The sequence below is a fragment of the Arctopsyche grandis genome, chromosome 12, assembly GCF_051622035.1.
Source record: "Arctopsyche grandis isolate Sample6627 chromosome 12, ASM5162203v2, whole genome shotgun sequence".
In the NCBI taxonomy this organism is placed as follows: domain Eukaryota; kingdom Metazoa; phylum Arthropoda; class Insecta; order Trichoptera; family Hydropsychidae; genus Arctopsyche; species Arctopsyche grandis.
In genome coordinates this window covers 14,203,492-14,226,933 of record NC_135366.1, presented here as the reverse complement: position 1 = coordinate 14,226,933, position 23,442 = coordinate 14,203,492, and the positions used below count along the sequence as shown (strand labels likewise).

At 32.4% G+C, this 23,442-nt stretch overlaps 2 protein-coding genes across 6 annotated transcripts; one reads left to right on the top strand and one right to left on the bottom strand.

Moving 5' to 3' along the window:
* Window positions 1-289: 289 nt before the first annotated feature.
* Gapvd1 (GTPase activating protein and VPS9 domains 1) lies at window positions 290-11,554 on the top strand. The gene is made up of 28 exons (XM_077441980.1): window positions 290-519; window positions 1,547-1,845; window positions 1,945-2,162; window positions 2,625-2,789; window positions 2,878-3,520; window positions 3,601-3,977; window positions 4,076-4,236; window positions 4,336-4,564; window positions 4,648-4,789; window positions 4,862-4,977; window positions 5,051-5,156; window positions 5,268-5,415; window positions 5,497-5,612; window positions 5,693-5,818; window positions 5,897-6,096; window positions 6,188-6,395; window positions 6,467-6,630; window positions 6,700-7,737; window positions 7,824-7,987; window positions 8,067-8,201; window positions 8,341-8,518; window positions 8,616-8,700; window positions 8,780-9,000; window positions 9,108-9,316; window positions 9,391-9,505; window positions 9,582-9,717; window positions 9,833-9,949; window positions 10,151-11,554. The coding sequence occupies exons 2-28, from the start codon at window positions 1,558-1,560 to the stop codon at window positions 10,280-10,282; spliced, it is 5,937 nt and encodes a 1,978-aa protein (XP_077298106.1). The 5' UTR covers window positions 290-519; window positions 1,547-1,557; the 3' UTR covers window positions 10,283-11,554.
* Window positions 11,555-11,690: 136 nt separating this feature from the next.
* Pdzd8 (PDZ domain containing 8) lies at window positions 11,691-20,027 on the bottom strand. 5 transcript variants are annotated; one of them, XM_077441976.1, is made up of 15 exons: window positions 19,966-20,027; window positions 16,908-16,993; window positions 16,592-16,735; window positions 16,170-16,342; window positions 15,886-16,077; window positions 15,610-15,799; window positions 15,316-15,508; window positions 14,539-15,217; window positions 13,679-14,427; window positions 13,295-13,601; window positions 13,090-13,204; window positions 12,873-13,016; window positions 12,502-12,637; window positions 12,219-12,426; window positions 11,691-12,133 (listed from the first exon to the last, which is right to left on the bottom strand). In XM_077441976.1, exons 4-15 carry the CDS (start codon window positions 16,317-16,319, stop codon window positions 11,927-11,929), a joined length of 3,270 nt encoding a protein of 1,089 aa, XP_077298102.1. In that variant the 5' UTR covers window positions 16,320-16,342; window positions 16,592-16,735; window positions 16,908-16,993; window positions 19,966-20,027; the 3' UTR covers window positions 11,691-11,926. The 5 variants fall into 5 exon arrangements, 4 of the variants coding, with proteins under 4 accessions (XP_077298102.1, XP_077298103.1, XP_077298104.1 ...); XM_077441977.1 differs by lacking the exon at window positions 16,908-16,993; XM_077441978.1 differs by lacking the exons at window positions 16,592-16,735; window positions 16,908-16,993.
* Between the last annotated feature and the right edge of the window lie 3,415 nt (window positions 20,028-23,442).

The window sequence follows — 23,442 nt, the reverse complement described above, 5'->3', positions numbered from 1 at the left end:
TCACAGTGGCCTAACTTATATAAAAAAAGTGATGATAAACACAAAAATTATGAAGTGCAATGTAAGTAGCGAAATGTTTAAATAGTCTTATGAAAGAATTTGAACTTTTTACATCAGATTGTCATAATGTGTCGGATACTAACTCATTTCTTTATATTTTGAAAGGAACATTTTGTACCACTGTCGTTATATTACTGAATTGATAAATATATTGTCGATAAATGGTGGTCAAAATGAAAATGCGATAAGAAATAAGCGGAAAAGGGGGCGTAGTGGGCGGCTATGCGATAGAGAGATGAGCGTGAGTTGAATTGTTTAGGCCTTTCCGGCGAGCGGTGAGCGGCGAGCGACGAGTGCGAGTGAGAGGCAGATGCGGAGTGCGAGTGAGAGCAAAACATTGACCAGTCTAGAGCAGTGGCAGTCTTGTGCCAGGTGTCGATAGTTGGGCTGCGTAGTTACTGGCGACAGCTGTGGCTACGCCCCTTCGTCCCTCGCCCCCGCTGCGCCCCCGGCCGCCATGTGAGCTCCCGACAGGTGGCGCGTGCCTCCGCCCTCCGCCCTGCGCCCCCACACCCACCCCACCCCACCCCACCCCACCTCACCTCCTACTCCACCCCCGCCATCCACGCTCGCCCCCCTTTCTATTTGCACGCTCCCCTTCTATGTCTACGTCCATGTCCATGTCTACTCCAACTCCTACTTTCGTGTTCATATGTCAATTATTGTCAAAATACATATACATACATATTTACACTCTGATTTCTATCTATATTTACGGTATGATGATTATCGAGTGGGCAGATAAGGACCTTGTCATATATTTAAATATGTCTTTTTTGTTGATTATGCTATTATTTTGTATGAAAATTAGCAAATATTAGATAAGACAATCAGATATTAAAAAAAAGTTAAATGTGTTTTATAATATCATCATATTAACCAATCGCCAATAGATTCGCAATCGCTATCGGTGGTCTTCTGTACGAGTTACCAACAATTTTCACCATAATTATCTATTTGAATTATTTGATTCGTGTTCAAGATTTTGTCAGATATACATTTTTCCAGAAAAAATTGCACTACTTATGTAAATATTTAATAATTAAATAAAAATATTAAATTATATATATTTTGCATAATCAAAATTCAAAATTAAAATTAATCGCAATACGCGAAATTGTACAACGTGAATAACATTCGTAAATGTTGGGTATAATTCATTTCTTATAAAAAAATGACTAATAACATGTGCATTCGTCAATTCACTGTGTACATAATTGCATTCGCCGTTTGCATAATTTTTTACTTTATCTGTACGTAGTAACAATAGATAAAGTTTTGTGATCATGGAAGAAGAATTTTAGTCTTGTGTAAGTTTCCCTACATTTGCACTCAATTTGTATCGAAAATGCTCTCATAGTCGGTATGTGTGAACGGTTATGTATGTTTAATTATCGATTTTTGTTTTGTGACCTTATATTCCTCAAATATAGTCGTGGGTTGGTCACATCCGATTTTTTTTTACTTATTATTGTTTGATTTTCAGAAACAATCAAAATGCAGTCGAATTCCGAAGGTTATTTCGATATTCTAGAATTGGCGAAAGAGCTGAGAAGCGAAAAATTGTTTATTCAATCAGAGTTGGAATTGATTCGCAATTTGAATGATAGACTAGAAAAGAGCGCCGTTGAACTAGCCCAAGCGACTTGGACCAGCACTCAACAAAGATCTAACACTAAACAGTTATTTGCTCAAGGAGATCCCAGTTCTTCGACATGCTGTCAAAGGATAGATTGTATACTGTCACCAGTGTTTGTGGATGCACATAAGGTTTTACGCTATCAGGTACAATAATTGATTATTTTTACCGAAGTTCAATATAATATGATATGCATACATAGCTTAGAGTCGTATAAGCTAAAATTCGAAATAATTCCTATGTAGGATGCACTCGTATTATCAGACCTTATCCAACGAGTTAGAGCATCGCCGACCATTGTCTCATTATGGTTGGCGGCTGCAGAACTACAAAGACCGACTTCTGCCGCTGCAGTAGCTCGGGCACTCTGTGGAGGTTTATATGTGTACGATATTTCGCCATTACGCAGAGTGCTGTATCATCTTGCCAAACACAGATTGGCAGTTGCTGAAGATCCTAGAAGGTACTTATTTTTTTTTTCATCTCACAAAACTCGTATTTGTTTATATGTTCTCCATTAAACACACCTCAAGCAATTTCACAATATAAACGGTAGTGGACAAAAAAATGCATTCACATAAAAATATATTTGGTACATAATCATCGACTTTTTAATGAATTCAGCATGATACTTTTGATGAGTTATATGTACCTATACATAATTGTGCAATATATACACTCATTTAACTTGACAAAATGACTTGTGAAATGTAATTTGATTCCATCAAATTTTGAGATTTCGTCTAGTGTTCTTAGTAAAGTTTTCAATATTTTATTTAATTTATTTTCATTGTAGTATTTACATTCTAATGGCATATAGATTTAGTTGTAATATGTTTTTCTTAAATTTTTACGTTATATTATTAGTAGATACTTTAATTTTAATAAAGTGTTTTATACTGTAAAATCATGTTCTCTTTTTCAGAATCATAAGTCAAGGATCATCAAGCTTTTCACGATTATATTGCGAACTGGTAGATGGTTTTAGACCTGCAAGATTGTTTTTAGCTGCTGCACTTAAAGGACCCATGTTGCCTTTACTTCAAATTGATGAATGTCTTGTTATAGACCCAGAAAAGGCGTTAGAAAGGTAAAATGCAGGAAGAAAAGTATGTACGTACTTTTTACAAATTTGAAATAAAAATTTATACTTATTAAATTTTTTTAAATTTAAATAGGGTGAAAAAACTTATCAAAAACAACTCAGCAAATACTGATTGGCAACAACAATTATATAGATATCGTAAATGGACAATTTCTACGTTAGTCACTTCAACTGTTCGATTCGTGAATTCATTGAGAGAAATTTGGATGTGCTTTCCGCCGACAATCGCTTGGGTTGTGCGCCAAACTGCTCTTGTCCTCCAAACAAACCAGACGGTATCCGAAGAAGACATATATTCCATTTGCACAGATTTAGTATTTACGAATTTTATTTGTCAAGCGATAATACATCCCGAAGCTTATGGCATAACTGATGTGCCGATCACTAATATCAGTCGATTTAATCTGGTTCAAGTCGCTCAAACAATCCAGTCCTTGTGTCTAATGAAGTATCAAGAGGTAGACGGTAAATTTAGAGACTTCTATTTGAGATTTGAAAAAGACTCCGTCTATTCTTTGCTCGATATGATATTGGAAAACGAAAGCTATTCAGCGGTTCCAAATGGAAGTTCAAGTTTCAATGGCTCTGAAGCGATGGATATGGAAGATGTTATCTCAGAGGTAGCTTGTGAAAGCGAAGAACGAGATACTCTCAAAATGGAGCCGACTATAAATCCGAATATTGCATTATTCACTAGGAACGATTTACATTTATTGGTTGGTTATAATTTTTGAAAATATTTATATAATTTATTCTGTATGAATAATATATTCAAATTGAAATTATCTTTAATTAGGTATCATTATTGAAAATTATTCCTACTTCAAGTTTGGGGACCTTGAATCCGCTATCTGAACAAGTAAATTGTATGAAATCAAGCAATTCCAAGCAAGAAATTGAACTACTTTTGGATATAAAAACCAAAGATACACAGAGTAGCTCTGAAAATTTATTAATAGATCCAGATAAAAAGTCTCTTGATGAAGGCTGTCACAGTGATAATGAAATGGCTTGTGGTGTATCAACTTTCAATGATAATATTAAAAATGAAAATAAATTATTAGATTTGGCTCAAGACGAAGAATTCAGTTTACTTTTAAAGAACATCAACCCTGACCATATTTTGAAACTTAAAAAACTTCTGGAAAAATTACCGGATTCTAGTTTTAATTGGTAAAAATCGGCATATAATTTATAAAATACATACATATTTACATATATACTTGATTCGATTGTTGGTATTGTAATTATAATAAATTAACTCTTAATAGGGAAAACACAAATGGTCAAAAGGTAAATGGATCATCTAAAGGAAAGAGTAGTAGTAACAATTCTCCTATTAAAAATGGACCTAAAAATCGAAATTCTTCACCAAAGTCTCAAGAAGTTCTCGTCATAAAATTACCGGGTGATACATCATATGAACCTATAGGTAAGATTATTCCAATTCTTACATAGTTACACTAAAGCTATCATTTTAAATAGCGTTCAATGCTACGTATTTACATATGTTTAATTATTATCTTATAAGGTTTGGTGCCTGAGTGTAAAGTGTTGGAGTATCATTATTCTACAATGGTAGAGTGTCGCACACTATCAGAGGAATTGTTACAACAAACATCCGGCATACCTAATAGCAGGTCTATGGAGTTATTGGAATTACCCAGACCAGATGCCGATGCTAATCCGGGAACATCTCATAGCAATCCTACTCAAGCAACAAGTTCAGGTCCTCATCCAGGGCAGGAAAAAAGAACTAGGTATGAGCGTTAATGAATAATTTATTAATGATAATTGATCTCATTACAATTTTGCATTATGTTATGTATTTTATTGTATTCAGGTTTTCGCTTTCACATGATGAAGGGTCTATAGGCAATACTTCTGATAACTTGGAAGCTGTTTCTGAAGCTGCGAGCAATCATTCGGTGACATCTAGCTTAGAAATGGAAACAGAAGATCAAAATGATAATCTAAGTGATATGGTAATAATATATTAATTAATACTTTGTCGTTTTTATTTGATGACTGTATAACAGGGTCTTATTCTTTTATAGGTTTCGGCTAATGTTAGTGGACGAGGATCTCCCAATATTTCAGGAAGAGATACTCCTTCCTCACAAGTGACAGAGGGGGATGCTGGTGTTTCTTCAGCTAATCCTCAACCACCAAGGTTTATACTGAAATATTATAAACTTGAAAATAAAATATATTTTTTTTTTATCATTTTATGTTTTGATTTCCAGACATCCATCGGTAACTCTCAATTCTTCGGCTGCAAGTAAACAAGCAAAATTGCTCAAAAGAACCAGGCATGATATCGAAGATAAATTTTGTAAATTTGAAATTAAAGTGAGTTAGATTTTAAATATATTTAATGCCCTATTTATTATATCAATAATATTATTGAAATTCAATTAGAATTTTTTAATATACAAATGTATTTGCTATTTTCATCTCTAGAAACTTATTGAAGGCGATGAAACAATCAGTATAATATCGGACACTTGGAGTACTGATGTTTTAGCTTCCGATTCCGAAACGATTGGTGAATCTACCTATGATAGAACTTTCATTGCCACACATTTTGGTCATCATGCTGCAAGAGCTGGTATGTAAAATTTTTATAACATTTTAATGTTATTATGATAAATTAATACATATATATATATTTTTTAAATGCTTTATGCAGTTACGCAACAAGCCATGTCAGTTGTAATTCCACCCCAACCTGATGCATCGGAAACTGCTAGTGAGTCTGCGTGGAGTACTGATGTATTGGTCTCAGATGCTGATAGGATGACTGAAGTATGAATTATATAATATATTTAAAAAAAAAAGTGGTATCAATTATTATATTACTTGTTTTTGATTATATTTGTATATAGGTAGATATAGATGATTGTAACAGTGTTGCTCGTTCAGACACCGATACAGCACGTTCTGAAGGGGAAATTACGTCTGCCTCTATGGCAAATGCTTCTCAACCATCACTACAGCTAAGTCCACTCAATGTATGTTTTTTTTCCATATCGCCGATTATATTTTTGTGTATCTTGGTGATATATTATCAAAAATATATATATTTTTAGAACATGAACCCAGATATAGTATCTAACAGAATACTACCATGCAACTCATCTAATGTACATACCGCTCATTTTATTGATGTACCCAGTACTGCTAATAATTTGAAAAACATTGTGACTTCAAATTCAAACATGAATGCAACTGATCGCAATGTCAGAGTTTGTGAAAATATTTCTCCAGCTATTTTAATAACTCAAAATACGTAAGTTTAGGTTTATATTTTGTGCAAATATACTATATCAGTTAATGTACGTATGTATATTGTATTTTTAATAATAATATATTTATTGCAGAGATCCAATAGGATTGCCAGAATATGAAAATGCAAACATTTCACGCATTGTACAGCATGATGTAATAGATAATAATATTAATATAGTAAATATTCAGAATATGGGGATTATTCAGGGTGGTGTCAGACCCGAATCTTATCAAGGTAGAGTCAATAAAGCAGATGATGAACTTGAAACTAATAGAAGTATTGAACTCAATGGATATCCTGTAAGTTATATCGATATAAATACAAATGCATACAAATATATTTTATTTCTTACAATAGTAAATTCTTACAGGTGTTTCCTTCAACTGCAAACTTAAATTCAAGTCTTGAAAGTACTCCAGGTCAAGGAATGTCACAGTCGACTAATGATACCATGAGCCCCTACAAATATGCTAATGGAAAAATTGCACATCCTTCCGACAAGCATGGTTTCGATTTTGTAGCGAAAAGAAAAGGGTAAGCATAAATATTAAGAGTCTTGGACGGTTAAATTTTGCACATACTTGATGTATTTTTCAATTTCAGAACAAATGATCCTGAGCAATCGATAAACTCAATGCCAACAAATATCTTGTCGAACGATACACTGGCTGATACTGCTTCCTCATCTTTTGTCAGTAATGGAAATGCAACTATACGATGGCTCAATGATCCATGTCAAAAGTTTCCTCTTTGTCCAGATTCTGATCAAAGCCCTGGTAATAATGCTACATTTTTCGACTATGACACTGCAAACTTTCCATCGTGTCCTGATGTTTTAAACACGTTCTGCAAGAAAGTTGAAAATATTAATTTGAACGAAACCGAGTCTATCTTTAGACCGATAAAGTTGGAAGACAGTGTACCTACTGTTGATACTCTTCCAAAGAAAAGTATTTCAAACGATGAGATTTTTAATATTGAACGTAATTTCAATGAAGAAAGGATGACGAATAGTAAAAATAAGAATATCCATAAAAAGAATGCACTCAAACAATACGATGATATTTTTTCAGCTTCGCAATACAAAACAGATAAAGTCTCACTATCTATTGGTGCCAACTCTTCAATTCAAACTAATTCTTTTATTGCGAGAGAATGTAAATCGTCTCCACACAATTCTTATTCATCTAATTTTAATGACAGTACATCAATACCCAAATCTGCAGAAATTTTCAATAACACAAGTAATAGTTCATTAAAACAACTGGATAATAAATCGTCGAACAAGTTAATCGATGAAAAGAATGATTCACCCATAAATGACGTTAATTCATCTGGGAGCGCTATTTCTCTCAGCACATTATCAGTGAACAGTGTTGATACATCTACATCTGAAAAAAGTTCCAGTCAAGAAGTTAACTCTGAAAACTTAACTGAAAGAAGAATAACACCTCCTCTAAACAGTAATTCAATGGTAGTTCACGATATGAAAAATCAACATGTTTCCAGTTCAAACGACGGTGCAAATACTTTACCTAGACAATCTTCTGCACTTGGAAACAGTTTAATCAAACCTGGCTCATCCACCGGAGCGATCCCTAAAAGTATAAGTTTTGATTCTACCGCAGAAAAGACTCATCGGTTCGTCAAGATTTTGGACGCATTTCAAATTATTGCCATTGTCATATTAGTTGTAAAATTTCTTCTATTATTTCTATTTCTTGCAGGTATCATTCTGGACGACGCATTGTAGAAGATGCGAGTGAAGGAATTGGTATTAATTTTGGCGAGTTTAAAAACAATGTCAAACGATCGGGTGGGAATCTTCTAAACAAAATAAAATTATTTCGAAATAAAAGTAAGGGACAGACGGGAGTTATTGTTGGCTATGGTATTTTATAATTTTGATTTATAAAGACGTTTAGTGATGATTTATATAATTTTAAATACTTATGCTAATTTTATTACAGGAAAGCGTTCTAATCAGGACGTTTCAGAAGATTTGTGCAAATCGGGAAGGGAGGCAGATGTATCCACTGAAGTTAATCAAAATGAAAATGTTAATGTTATGAGCGGCATTTCTAACAACAATAAACAAAGTAGTGGTAATGTTTCAATTTCGTATTTGTCAATTTTCGTTTTATCGTGGACTTTTCTAAAGCTTTGATTTTTAAATATTTTTATTTCATCTTAAGTAAACCTAAATGTGTTTAATATTAAATTAAATGTAATTTAATCTAACAGAACTCTCAGACGATATTTTAGCAAAGTATCGTCGAAAAGCTTCTTCCAGCAGTGATGCTGCTAATTCCGATTCAACTAGCCATTCAGGTAGCACCCGTAGTAAAAATCGAGGAACATTGGTCTCCCGTGAAGATGCTGCTAATGTATCTGACGCTGTTTCCGCATTGGATCGAAATAGGTTTTTGAATGCGCATTCAGTGTGCTCTCATTATAATACAGATTTATCTTTTTACTTACATACTTTATTAACAACTCTGTTATTTGTGTCTGTACAGCGATTTGGAGTTTGAAAATCTTCGAAGAGAGTTGCGTCTCGTTCTTTCTAATATGGAAGTTCATAATCTCGAACTAGCTTCAGGGGTACACATTATTTGACTAATTTTTATTATGTACATGTTAAAAGTAAACTTGATGGTTGATTGCATTGCTAATGTTTTAGTGTTCCGGATCGTTAGCACTGGCATGTGCTTTGCGCTTAGAGGGTGCTGGAGGTGCTCTTGGAGCTTTATGTGCCTTGGGAAACTTGGGAACACTAAATTCAACTCGTGGATCTTCTCTACTCAGTACTTTACGAACTGATTCGGTGACTCGTCGGCCCTACATTTCCTATTTAGCTAAATGTCGCCGTTCACTCCTATCAACTATAGCAGCATTAGAGAGGTAAATATTATGGTTAAATTTTGATTATGAATTATTTATTTAGCCTTCGAAAATGAATGATATTGTTTAAAGTTTCTGGATAGTATAAAAGATTCGATCTGTTTTAGTGAATGTGTGTGGCAAACAAGTGAAGCACAACGACAGAGTGCACTGGCTGCGTCAACTCGAGCTCGTACTTCATTGGCTGCTCGGGAGCCTCGTTTAGCTGCTCTTCAAGAGAAACTGAGATCTGGTCTTGCTGATGAAAGACGAGAAGCATTAGCTGCCGCCTTGTATTCTTTGGCGTTTGAAATGTCTGCAGAAGATGCTTGGGCTGGTAAGTTTGTGCTATAAATTAGTGAATCATATTTAAAAAAAAATATATAAATTCATATATTGTTTTTTATTTAGGTGCTTCTGAGTGGGAATTAGAGCAAGCTGCGTTGACTATTGAAAGGGTGGTTATGGGACGAGTTTACATACAAGCTATGTTTCCCAATAGTGATGGTGATATAATGCGAGATCAGTAAGTTTATTTCATAAAACGTGTTTTGAAGAATGTTAAATTTATTTTTTTAAATTTTGTAATATCTTTACAACAGATTATTGCATGATCATATGGCTAAATTGGGAGCTAACGGGATTGGATTGCCAGCAAGAAGATTGGCAGGAGCACCATGGACTCCTGCTCAACGCATACTAGCGCATTTACCTGCTTACAAAACACCTAGAGATAAAGTAAGTACTTTTCATATTTATTAGGTGCATATAAAACATGTGCAATAATTTGTACTTACATAATATATGTTTTGTATAAATCTTGATTTATTGATTGATTTTATGTATTTTTCAGGTTGATTGTATAGTTTGTTGTGTTAACAGTATTATAACATTACTTAGTATGTCATCTGATGGTAGTACTCCCGGTGCAGATGATTTAACTCCTGTCCTCGTTTACATACTCATTAAGGTAAGTTACTGTTTATATTTTATAATTACTGTTTGTACTTTTTTATTACATACCTAAAATTGCTTCCTAAACAAAGTTTTTGTGACTTATGTTGAGTTCCATTTGTTAACATAACTGAATCGTAAAATATAGTCACTGGTAATAGTAAATTTAGAATGACATGAACTTGGTGAATTTTGACTAATTGATATTGTTTTGCAGACTAACCCTCCATCTTTATTGTCAACTGTACAATTTGTCACAACCTTCATCACCGTACCATTGGAAGGAGAAAGATTATACTGCTGGACTCAGTTTTGCGCAGCAATCGAGTACATAAAAACTATGGACTGAAATTGGAATTTCATTAATATTAAATAATTGTGTGTGTACAATGTGTGCTTCTTTGCAAATATCACATATGTATTTGTAGCATTTTTGTGACAACTTCATTTATAAAGATTTTTCAACGACAGGATTTTTTTAACTTAAAGAATAAATAAATACAACTGCACATTTATTTTCCATAGTGTTGTTTATTTAAATATGTATACGATTAAGTTCTCTGTCTTGGTACTTTTTGCATTCAGAAGAGCGATTCTAAAATTGACTTAACCTCATAATTATTTTCTAGTTTTATGATAACACATGTTGGAATTTTAGATGCCAATTTATTGCCAAGGATTAGGATGATAGTAAATTACTCTTTGTGCACTTTTTTGTTAAATATTTTATATTTTATGAGTTTGTCGTTTCAATAATGAATAAGTATTTATCAAGACAATAAGTAAATATGTGATAGAAGCCAATATCCAAATCGTTAATGCAAAGTGTAATAATGATAATATTGCTGATAGTCTGAAATCTAAATTGGATCCAGTAGAATTTCGAAAAAATTTAAAGACTTAAGAAGAGTGATATAGGTTTTTCTTTTCTTTTTTTTTTGTTTTATTTTATTTGTAAATTAAAACACGCAGTGGTTGTAAATGTTTAGCAATCGAGTGATTTTCACTAATTTAATACTAATTAACAAAAAAAAAGCCAAGATATTTTCGCTACTCCAATAGCTAACGCTTTGTTTAATTGTACAGTGTTAAATTTATTTTCTATTATTTGTATGTGCTTCAAAATAAAGTTTATATTGTATTTTCATATAGATTTACGTAATTAATATAAGTTTATTAATATTCTGGAGAAAGCTATAAAATATGGATACTTAAATTTCCAAGTAATTTATTTATAATGTAAATTCTTAGATGATAGATTTTATAGCAAAATTTTTCGAAATCCATGATTGTTTGATTTGTCTTTTCGAATTATTTTCACTAATGTGAATTTCAGAAATATATTAAAAAAAATATATAACATATATCTAATCATTATATATAAGTTCTGTGATATATAATATATAGTGCTGTTTTCGTTTTTAGATTCTTTGTAAAATCTGAATATGTATTGCGAATCTCATATTAACTGAATTTTTCTCAAATATCCCTTTAAATTAATCTATGCTGATATTATATATTGTATTTGTGCATATTGTTATTTTTATTATGCAAATTGAACAGTTATAGTTTATATTTACTTTATATAAAAAATCACGGAAAATAAAAAGGATGTATTGGGAACTGGATTTTATGTTATTTAGTATCCAATTTTTATAAAACCTACTTACATAACTTGAACAAATTATGTTTACATGCAACCACATCATCCAATTTGTACGGAAATTTATTATCGGGAAATAATTAAAAGAAAAGTTATTTATTGATGCTTTCTTTGCCAATAATTTATTTAGACAACGATAATGTATGTATGTACAATTTGATTTAATTGGTAACATGTCACTAAGTATATAATTATATATGTAGGTTCATATGTATGTTTTACGTTTTTAAAAGTGTCTAGATAAAATTTGATATTTCAAAAATTGCGTTACCAATTTGATTTAAAACATTTTTTTTATATAAAAAAATGACTACTAATTAAACAGTTTAATTACATGTTATTTTTATTGGCACTTTGCATAGCTGAACAACAATGCAAAAGAAGTGCAGTTAATGCTTGAATCTTCTCTTCGCATTCTTCTGAATTACGACTTTGCTTTGCCTTCTCTTGTGACGATATATTTTTATTTGACAGAGACAACTGTAATTCAATCAGTTTAGAATTTTCCTCATCCAAACCAGTCCGAATTTCAGATACCTATAACAATAACATACCATAAATTTTATGCCTAGCAATATTATAATATTTTAAGATAAAGAATAATATTTTATTCAGGTCATACCAAAATTGATATTCTTTCATTTCTTTCTTCGGGTGGAAGATGAGCTAGTAATCTGGGACCGAAATCTCTGGCTTTAGCGAGTAGTAGATCAGACGATAGGTGAGCTGCGAGCAATGGTTTTAGTAAGTCCGCAGCAGTTTTGATACCATCACCAGCAGCGATTTCAAGGGCATGCCATGCAGAATCTTCATCAGGCGATTGAGACCTGCTGTAAAACAACAATAAAGTTGACGAGTTTTCACGACAGCCATATTTTGGTTAAAACAATAAATTGTGAATAAACCTGGGTGTATGGTGGGGTGATGGGGGTAAACTTCTCCCAGTATGTGTAGCAGGTCCTAGTGGGGACAAATTGTGAGCGCTTCCAACACGTCTCAAACCACCCAGAAGACCAGAGAAAGCATTCCGTCCAAGTAAACCTACAAAGCAAATGTTATTTAAACACATTATCAATTTTGTAACAAAACATGCACAGTTAAAGTATCGGTCATTCTCAAAAATTATGAATAAATAATCAAAGCCAAAGAAGAAAGAAAAAAAGAAAACAAACCAAATAATTTAAATGATTTTTGTGATGCATAACATTAAAACAATATCTTCACACTTGGATGTTAATAGTTGCTGCCACCGTCAGATTAAACGTGTAGTTATTACCTTCGTCAGCTTTTTGTGTAAAGTTTTGTTTTGATATTGTGGAATTTTGATCATCCGTGCTACTTATGTATTCCGTCATTGAAAATTCAGGCATTTGATGAATGTTTTCATCGACAAATTCACGTGATGGTGATGCATTATCCTCTGTAACCATATACTATATTATTATTGTAAAAATTGATTATTACCATACTAAAAATATTTGCATTAGATTCACCTTGCTGGATCGTCAAAGGTAATGGACAGCGAACACTGCTTTGACATTTTGACACACATTTTTTGTGACAACACATCGCACAATCTCTGCATTGTACGGCATCTTTAAGCCAAATCTTAAAAGACAGTAAAAAAAAACGTATGCAAGAAGTGTACATAAATATGAAGTGATGCGTTTGATTTTTATCTGATTGTTCCTTTTTTACCTTTTTTCTGCAAAAATCACATTGTGTACTCCGGTTGAAATGGGTCCTTATAAAGTCGTGTGATTTCCATGGAATATCATCGTTAGCGATTTTTTGTTTGGGTGGACCCTCTTCTACAATATTATGATCTACTAATTCAAATTCATTGAGATAGTCATTTTCTGAATCTTGAGGAGTGCTTTTATGATCTTGAGATCCTTTAGAATCAGCTGCATTCACTTCGTTGGACCAATAAAACGAAATTAGGACGTCTCCATAACATAGGCACGGTTCAAAGCCAGAATGAGTTGATAGAGGATGGTTTTTACTACAAGAAAGTAAAAAAAATAAAAGTTAATAACTTGCAATATCAGTATTTTGAAAATTTTGTACGTTTTTTTTTACCTCACTGATAAATTCACTTCAGGCGATAATAATGTGAATTTTTTTACACATTGATTTGTTTTCGAATTGCTACATTTCTTAAGTACAGTTTGGAGAGGCACATTCAAATAGGCCAAAAGAATATCATCTGTATTGTTGGTATTTTTCCCCCAAATGTTGAGATTCAGATATCTATGATTTCTATTTAGTTTGAAAGAAAATTTTTCATGGAAATATAAAATGTCTGAGAGTGGTAATATTTTTGACATCCGCGTTTGTAATAAATCAATCAATTCACTGTCCATTTTCATTTTATTTTGATCGATTGGTTTTTCTATAGATATTTTTGGTGTTGATGCTGAGCCATCCGAATATAAAAATTTATCACTCAAATCTGCACAGTTGTCATCGTTATTATGCATTTCGTAATTGTCACTATTTAACGATTCTGAATTTTTAATTTGATTTGAATTATTAGGTTCTTTCAAAGTATCGGCGGTTTTATTTTGTTCTCGATTTACTTTATCGGTTCGCTTTAAAGGTGTTCCCGGATTGGAAGCTGTGGGAGTGCTGCTATTTGAACTGTCAGAAGAAGTTTTATTTTCAACAGAACATCTTCTTTTTCTCAAACCAAAACCAAACGATAAAGAATCGGCATGTTTTGAAAATGATAAATTAGAATTTGACTGCTTAATAGACGGATCATCTGTATGTGATCTTTGTATTTCGGGTGCATTTCTTTTTTCTGAATTTGACTTATTCTCTAATTCCTGCAAACAATGATTAGGATAATATTTAATAAAGATTATTTGCATTTAGGCATTAAAATGTCATAAATACAAATAATTTTTGGCAAATACAGTATGTATGTGATACATTACCTTATTACTGCTATAATTTTTAGCGCTATCCAATACTTCAGACATTTTTCTGAACGAGAAACTATTACTTTTTCCTCTTTTAAATACTGAAGAATCATCGGCATCATCTACATACAATGAATCTTGTTTTGGTATTTCGTCCCGTTTAAAGCATTTATCGTTGTCAGAAACCTTATAGTGTTTTGCTCTCCTTTCTATTCTGATAGAGAAGCACGGACGGTTGATTGCCTTAATTATTTTCGCAATTTGGTTAATTCCACTCACAAGTTTACTGTCAACTGCTACAATGACGTCATCTCTTCGTAAATCAGCCTTATATGCTGCACTAAGTGGGACGATAGTGTCTATGATAACATAAGGCTTGCCGTATTTGTCTCCAGAAGTGTTTGTAACTTGTTTAAAAACTGTTCCAAGTGGTTGAGAGCGTTCTTTATTAATCACAATATCTATAGTGAATATGTTATATTCTTCGTCTTGACGATAAGAGATCCAAGGATTAGAATCTAACGATAAAGTACAATATATTCGATTGTCGATTTTTAAAGCTGGTAATAGTTGTGTGAAGAGTCTAGAAATTTCGATGATATTTATATCGAAATTTCCTTGAAGTTTGATTGCAGGATCGTCTACGGCCGGATCAAGTTGAGCAGGGTCAATTTTGGCGAAGAAAGGCTTGTATCTAAAACACATTTACGTATGTATTAATAGTTTCTTTCTCAATAAATAGTAAAATATTATACATAGTATTAGTTATTTAAACGCTTTATTTTTTGTTACCTGATTGTATAGTTTGGTAGGGTGTGTCGTTTTTGAAGAGCTCGACGGGCATGAGCTTGAAACAGGGCAGCTATGCGTTTTTGAAGTGGATGAACATGCAGTTCCAAATGTGGTGGATTCAAGAAAGAAAGGGACCAATGTGTATAAGGATCCCTACTAAATCGAACTCTAGCGCGACCAGATAAATGAGCCACTGTAAATAACGATCAGAGAAATTTAATTACATGTGAAACGATACAAACTACTTTCATAAATATAAAACTAAACTATTTTTTGATCGACGGATATACATACCTTCAATATGGAAACATGCAGTTTTTCCAAGTAACATTCCAGCGTCAACTGTTAATCTGAATCCACCCGAGTAATGAATGTCTAATATTAAATCTACAGTTTTGAGATATCCCCCAGTTCCTATTTCAACATTTTCCACGCCAGCCCATCGAACACGTGGAGCAGCATCACCGGCTATCACATTTCGAACCTACGGATTGATGAAATTACATACATTTGTAAATTACGTCAAACAATTTCCCTAAAAAATATACAAAAAACACAAAGAATACAAACCGTGAGTGACTCGAATAATTTTCCAGAAGTTGTTCTAGTCAATAAATCTATTATTTCTTGATGAAGCTTACGATGCAGCCAGGCAAGTGGAGCGGGAGCATACTTTAATTCTTGAAAAAGAAATTGGAGTGTTAAACTAACAGCTGCCGCACAGTCTCCATTGTCTGACCATAATTCCATATATTCTAGATTCTAAAAAAAATAAAATATGATGATATTTATTTCAAATTTATAACTTGATTTTTTAGATCCGATTCTGAAATAAGAGGATGAACTGAATTTACCTTCGGTAGATGGAAATCTGTCGGAGGTTCTAATGATGCCGGAGTGCCCGTAGGAGCACCCTGTATGTACCATACTAGCAAAAGCCATTGTACTACTATTGTAATCAACGCCCCAAGAATAATACACAAAATGTATCCTAACCAATCCATAGAAAGGTTAAATTACTTGAAAACTGAAAATTATACAAATAAATGTAGAATGAATTCAGGAGGTGACGAGAATATAATCAACTATATATGACCTATTTATTGAAAATTAAATGGAAAATGTTACTAAAAAAAAAAAATAGACATGTAAATTTCATGACTGACTACATAATATATAATACAAAATTTACACAAGTGATTAACTAAATAACTAGGCACATAAACATACTGCGTGTACTAAACAAAACTAGAAAAAAATCAATCAATAGAATTACCTGGTATTAATAATTTACAACAATTCAATTAATGTTGATTAATTTATCAAAAACGATTATTTCAACAACACACTTCCTTCATCGCAAATTATTTAATTTCATTTTTGAATTCATTTTTTAATCACCAAATTGATCGCGATTCACCTACAAAGGAAAAATATAATAAATACAAGTTTCCATTGTGTATAAAGATATTACGTGATTTTTTTTTTTTGAGTGTAAAATTGAATAATTTTTTGAATGTATTATACGAATATGTTGTACAAGTGCGAAATGTCACAATTTTTATAGCAAAACAACGAATATTCGTAAATACCGATCGAATATTTGGGGAGCGGCGGTAGCAGCGGCCACCACAGACACATCGATCGACCGTCACAGGCCGTTGCCTCAGCTAGCTAACTGCCAAACATTCAATTCGCATTATTATCACTTCCAAATTGTTAAATCTCTTTTTTATTTTATTTTCAAGGTGGACAGGTAGACATTCAAAAAGGGGAAAGAAACTTCATATTTCTTTTTTATGAAAATCAAAAGAAGTCATACAAGTTGTCACAAACATTTGTTAAATTCGACTCAAACTATTGCATCATTGTGACGAGTGTCGTTGTAGCATTTTAGTAAAGAAATAAACGGCACTTCTACAGTATGTAAAAAAAAGTTTATGGCTGGCAATAATCTGATGGTTTGGGTCTGATTCGACATCTGCTTTTGGCTAATTTTAATCAGGGTTGCCAGATTTCCAAAATCACAGATCGGGGCATTGGCGCGTGCTACGGTTCGGTGATTACTGGTCACAAAGCACTGGTCACAAAGTCACTAAAATCTCTATAACGGAACATCTGGCAGCCAAAAAGTCTATCATACTAACGAGAACTTGAGGGCAAACAATGTCTTTGTGACCACCACAATGTGACTAATAATCCAATTACCGCATGCTACACAGTCAATACGGATCGCGATTTTAGTATTGGCGAATTCAAAACAGCTCGGATACACCAGAGCCACACCACCTCTTGATATTCGCGGCACACATTGTTTACGACTCGTAGAGTTTGTCAGCTACGTACATACGGGTCTACCTCACGGGACCGAAAGTGAAACGCCCGAAAACGCAAATATCAGAAGGCAAAGATCGAAAATCAAAAGATCTTAAGTCGAAAGATAAAATAAAGGGTCTCTCTCCCCGTCGTACATACTCACTTAATTTGCGCGAGCAGGATACAACAGAAACAAGAGGAACAGGCTTTTCCTCCCGTATTCGGCGTGCGCACATTAAATAAGGCTGTATGACAAAAAGAGAGATAATTTCACCGCATGCCACTCATATATATTATACATACATAGTACCGTTTACCATGCACCCTTTTTTTTTTGATCTTTCGACTTAAGATCTTTCGATTTTCGATCTTTGCCTTCCTATATTTGCGTTTTCGGGCGTTTCGGTTCCGTGAGGGAGACCGTAACGGAACATCTGGCAGCCAAAAAGTCCATCATACTAACGATAACTATCATAGTAATGAGAACTAGAGTGCCAAATTTTGAGTATTCGCGATTTTAATGGCAAAAATTGTCTGTGACCACCGCAATGTGACTAATAATCCAATTACCGCATGCTACACAGTCAATACGGATCGCGATTTTAGCAACAACAACAATAACAACACTTTAGCAATAACAACACTGGTTTTAATCGAGAGATGTGTGAAATTTTGTACTCTCACGAAGACCTTGAACCAAATTCAAATTAATTTGAAAAGCTTTTTCAATCAAATTACCTACGTACTAAATTTGTTTTCAACCTGTACATATATTGAAACAAAGCAAACTTGAATTAGTGACAAAATCTGAGATCAATCCGTAAGTGTATTGTAGAGTAAGTGGTAGTAAATAAACATATGTAGTTTTTCCAAAAGAAAGAAGGTTCACAATCGCGAAAGTTTCGGTTTGCTTTTTTTTATACGAGCCGAATTGCTTGGCGTAGTTCGTACAGATAAAAGTAAAAATGTATCGTTTTTATAAAATTTTGTAGTATACGGCTAAAGGTCTGTTCATACCTAGTCAGCACGTACCAACTTCAGCAGGTATCCGGCCGTACGAAAAGTATTCTTTGGTACATTTTGTATGGGTATATTCATACCAACCGTCACGTTTACGCCACGGCTGGCTTACAGCAGTACCCGACATTTCCTGTTCATACCTTACAGCAACATCCGTTAACGTATCGTATCCGTTTTTTTGGCCATCGTGGAAATATACACGCGAATTACGTGCCATGAGTCTGCCGCTTTGCTGTTTTGGACCAATTATCGATAGTGACAGTTGACAGCTGTTCAATCTTTCGACATGGTTTTAGCGCAAATATTTAAAAAAAAAATTAAAAAAATTAAATTTTTTACGGAAATATTTAAAAAAAAATTGTCCATCATCCACAAGCTCCTTATACAGTTTCCAAAACTCTCCTTCGGTTTTTCTATTTTTTAACACGGGATGCACATCAGAACGCCTCCGTGCTTTTTTATTGCCTTCTTGAGCTTCTTCTTTCAACAACAGCGCGATTATACATAATTTTTCGTTTGATAAACGTCGAAACATTTTTGCTGACTTGTATTCTGACGCGTAGCTACGAATGCACGTGTATGCATTCATATTGCAAGTAATCGACAATACGTAAGCAATATTGTGCCGTATCGTCATGGCCTCTAATGTATAAGTAAGCCGATTTTGCCTGGCACTCGGCCAAATTGCTGTAAACGTGACGTGACTGCGACGTGAAGGTAGATATGAATAGAAATGTAAAAAAAAAGCATATTTGAAACGGAGTCGTGCAGTGCTGAAGCCGTGCAGTGCTGTTAAGTATGAACAGACCTTTAATCAGAATACGGGAAACACTAATTTTTAAGCATGCTCATTGGTACTGGCCGTTGGCCACCTGGATTGCAAAGAATTAAGAACTATGGCATCACTGTGTACCTTTTGTGCTTTTGTCCATAAATGTATCGCAAACTTTCAAGTTTTTCAGCATCTCGAAATTTGAAGATTTATATAAAAAAAAAATGCTCCAGAATGTAAGTCAAAATTTATCCATAGATGTCTCTATGATGCTTTGTTAAAATTATTCTAAAAATTGTATATCGATGTTTGTAATTGGCCAATTGGGTTTACCTGTTAGGACTACCTGGTAGTTAAAAAAAAAATGACAAATATTAAAAAATTGTCGACGCTCCTATTCACTACTAATTTATAGCAATACATTGATTTTAAATTTGATGAAGTATTTTAATTTGAATGGCCAACAACTATCGCATGGCCATGACTAGTGTTTTCCATATCGTGAGATAGTATACCAAAGTATAAACTACTGATGCACTTACCTTAGAATTACATATGTACATGCACGCCACGTCCGTTTCCAAATGTCTAAACTCAAAAGTGTGATATTCATGCATTTGTTAATAAGTTTCAAACAATGATATGCGAGTTTGACCCGTAATCATTATTGACATAAACACGCGAATGGCTTGATTATGTTATCAAAAGGAAAAACAGTATTCCGGATGTGGTGAGGAAGATTGCCGTAATAAATGAGTAAATTATCTCGAAAAATTCTGATATTTTTCGACAAATTCGAGGTCGATTGACATTATCCCTCCAGGGAATACCTTATTTAAAATACCAGCAATTGTTCCTCACTATAATTTTGTAAAAGCGAAACATTTGAATCGCAATTTAATTAAATATTTGAAAATGTATATCAAGATCGATCTACAGGGTATCAATGGTACCAACATTATTACTGATAGCGAACCTGTGTTGTAAAGTAGTGACTTTCAACTACCAAATTTCCTGCTGGTATCGTGGTATTTAAAAAATCAAACAGAAAAACTTGATCTAATAATGGTCCAAGGAAAAAAAGTGATGTGGCTGTTCGTACAATAATTTTCCTGTTGTCACTTGTCTGCAAAGGGAAAAGGGTTGAAAACAGATGAAGTTTAGGTGCTGTAAAATCAAAATAATCACGTGCCATATTTGCTTTCAATAAACTCTTTTACAGTGTCAATAATTATTGAATTGTAATTTTGGCAAGTACTCAGGATCAGTTGCGTAAGTACTCAGGATTTGATTTTAGGGGGAGCCTGGGTTAAATCGATAAAATATTTTTAGTGCAAATTCAGTAAAATTCACCAAGTGGTTATAGAATTAAATTATACAGGAAATACAAACTTAATGTTCATATAATAAAGCTCTTTGATCATGTTTTTTTTTGGAAAAACTTATATTTGTAAGTTCATCTTTTGTTTAATGGGGGATGAGGGGGCAACAGGGCTCTTCGATCCTTCTAGGTGAACCACTGATTATTACTACGACTAAAATCATATAGTATATGATGATTATTATAGTATATGACTATATAATAATAGTATGATATGCCGTAATAGCTTTATTTGCAGAAAGTACATATGTATGTATGTGTATATTTTGGAATGATAAGAAAGTTGACGTTGATTGATTATAATATCTACTATTTCATAGTTTTAGTCAGAATTTGATCAACAAATCAGATATTTATTAGGTTCAATATTTTGGCTTGGCACATAGCAAATATACATATGTAGTTGTTCATTTCAAATTATATTGAATAAAAAAAAAAACTAACTATGGTACTTAATACATGGAGTGTTTTTATAAGTCTGTACTAATGATGAAATTTACATCTCTAATTACATATCAAAATCACATTCATGGCTTTAGTGATCACTGGATTATTTTTTTATTCATACGTTTGTATATGAAAATTGATCGCTGATAATATTTTCATCAAACATGTATATATAATTTTTTCAATTGTCACATATGTTTTAGTAATAAGGTAAAAGGTATAATACAAAACAAGTTTAATAAAAAGTTTATATATTTTCAAATATTTATTTTCATTAAAAAACGGGCTTTAAAAGCGATGACATAATAATCAATTTATTTATATAATATACCGTAGCATTTTTTATATTCAATGTATTTTTGATATTATACAATGATATTTATATTTATGTAAATTGTCTTGCCCCATATATTTTTTTTACATAATTATAAAAAAATGACTAGTACACGAAAATTACATACACACACAATTTATATCGTGTATGTATGAATTTAGAAAGTGATTTGAAAAAAATTACATGAGGCAAAACAAATAAGTTTTTTCGAAAATAAGGAAAATTAGAGAAAATATGGTAAGGCGTTTCTCCTGTACTGAATTAAAATGTAAATTACAGACTTGTATACAAGCACGCAAAAGGTTATGAACGTGTGCGTTATGCGTGCGTGTGTGTCTGGTGTGTATATTTTGAGTTTGTATTTAAGTACGTATAGGTATATGTGCATTTTTGTGTTCAGTTATTTTTGGATTATTGGCAAGGAGTTGGGATTATTCAAATTACGAACAATGGACTTTTTTCTATTTTTACAATGAATTTTTTTTTAAAGATAAACTCATATTAAGTTCAAGTTACAAAATCATATTAATTTAGTAAAATAATTTAATCTAATGACTTAAAATATTTTCACAATTTTATTGTAATTTGTGCCATCTATTCCTTGTTTACTTTTTTGTGAATTCAGTATAAAAAGTTAAAAACACTACTTAATTGTATAAAAATACTTTTGGAAAACGTTAACAATACGAAATCTAAACTTGACTCAAAATGAAATTAACATTGATTTAATAAGATTTTTAATAAATTACAAACCCAAGAAAGAAAATCTTAAGCCTCATTTATACATACATCGTAGTTAACACAAATATTTATAGCATGAATAATAGAACACATTTATGTTCAAATACAATATACCAGTATTATTGTACTATTATCGTAGCAAAGGTTCAGTTTACTATATACTTTGCCCATTTCTTGATATTAAGTTTAAACGCATTTGTATTATTGGTATAGTTGTTTTTTGTTAGAATGAAATACAATACTTTTAACGAGAATTTCACGAAATATTATTCGAATGTAGTTATTTCTATTAATACAAGTACAAGTACAATGGACTTCAGTTAAATGATTTATCACAAAAGGATATCGTAAAAAATGGATCTATACGGAAGTGAACTATTTGCAATGATTTTAACAAATTTTCATGAAATCAATATTTTATACGACATAAATATGAACTGCTAAATATATCTTACATACATAGCTCAATATTCTTTATGTTTATTCACAAATGGCAGGAAGATGATATTTTGGATTGACCATCAGAAATTAAAATTAATGGAATTGACCAATGAGTCCAACCAATCAAAATGTAGTAATTTTCAGAGATGCTGTCACAAGAAATTCAATATACAGTTTAGGATTTAGACCTACCCTTTGGGACATAAAAGTATTTTTAATGGAATTGTCGGTCTTGTAATCTACTTTTGAAAATATGCATAAAAATTGTGATAATAACTGATTGTACAGATATGAAATATTATCATACTTTTATCATTACATTATGAATAAAACGATAAAATAATTAAAATGTATTTTTGTGTCTTTAACCGATATGTTGTTGTATCATATGCAATATTTAACTGAATTATTCAACTTTTAGAAATTCTTGGATTGGTTTTGCAAATAAAAATCTTTGTATTTACCAATATTTAAATTCAGTTTTAATTAAAATGTAGGTAAAAGGGGAAAAATAAGCAAAATACTGATAGTCAAAATGCATGTGATTGACATTTCATGAAAAATTCAAATCAATTAACATTTATATTATTACAAACAGTGAAGGTAGTTATAGCACAAACTACAAAAAATAAAAATTCAAAATTAAATCTTCATTGGTCCCGATATCTCATTAAA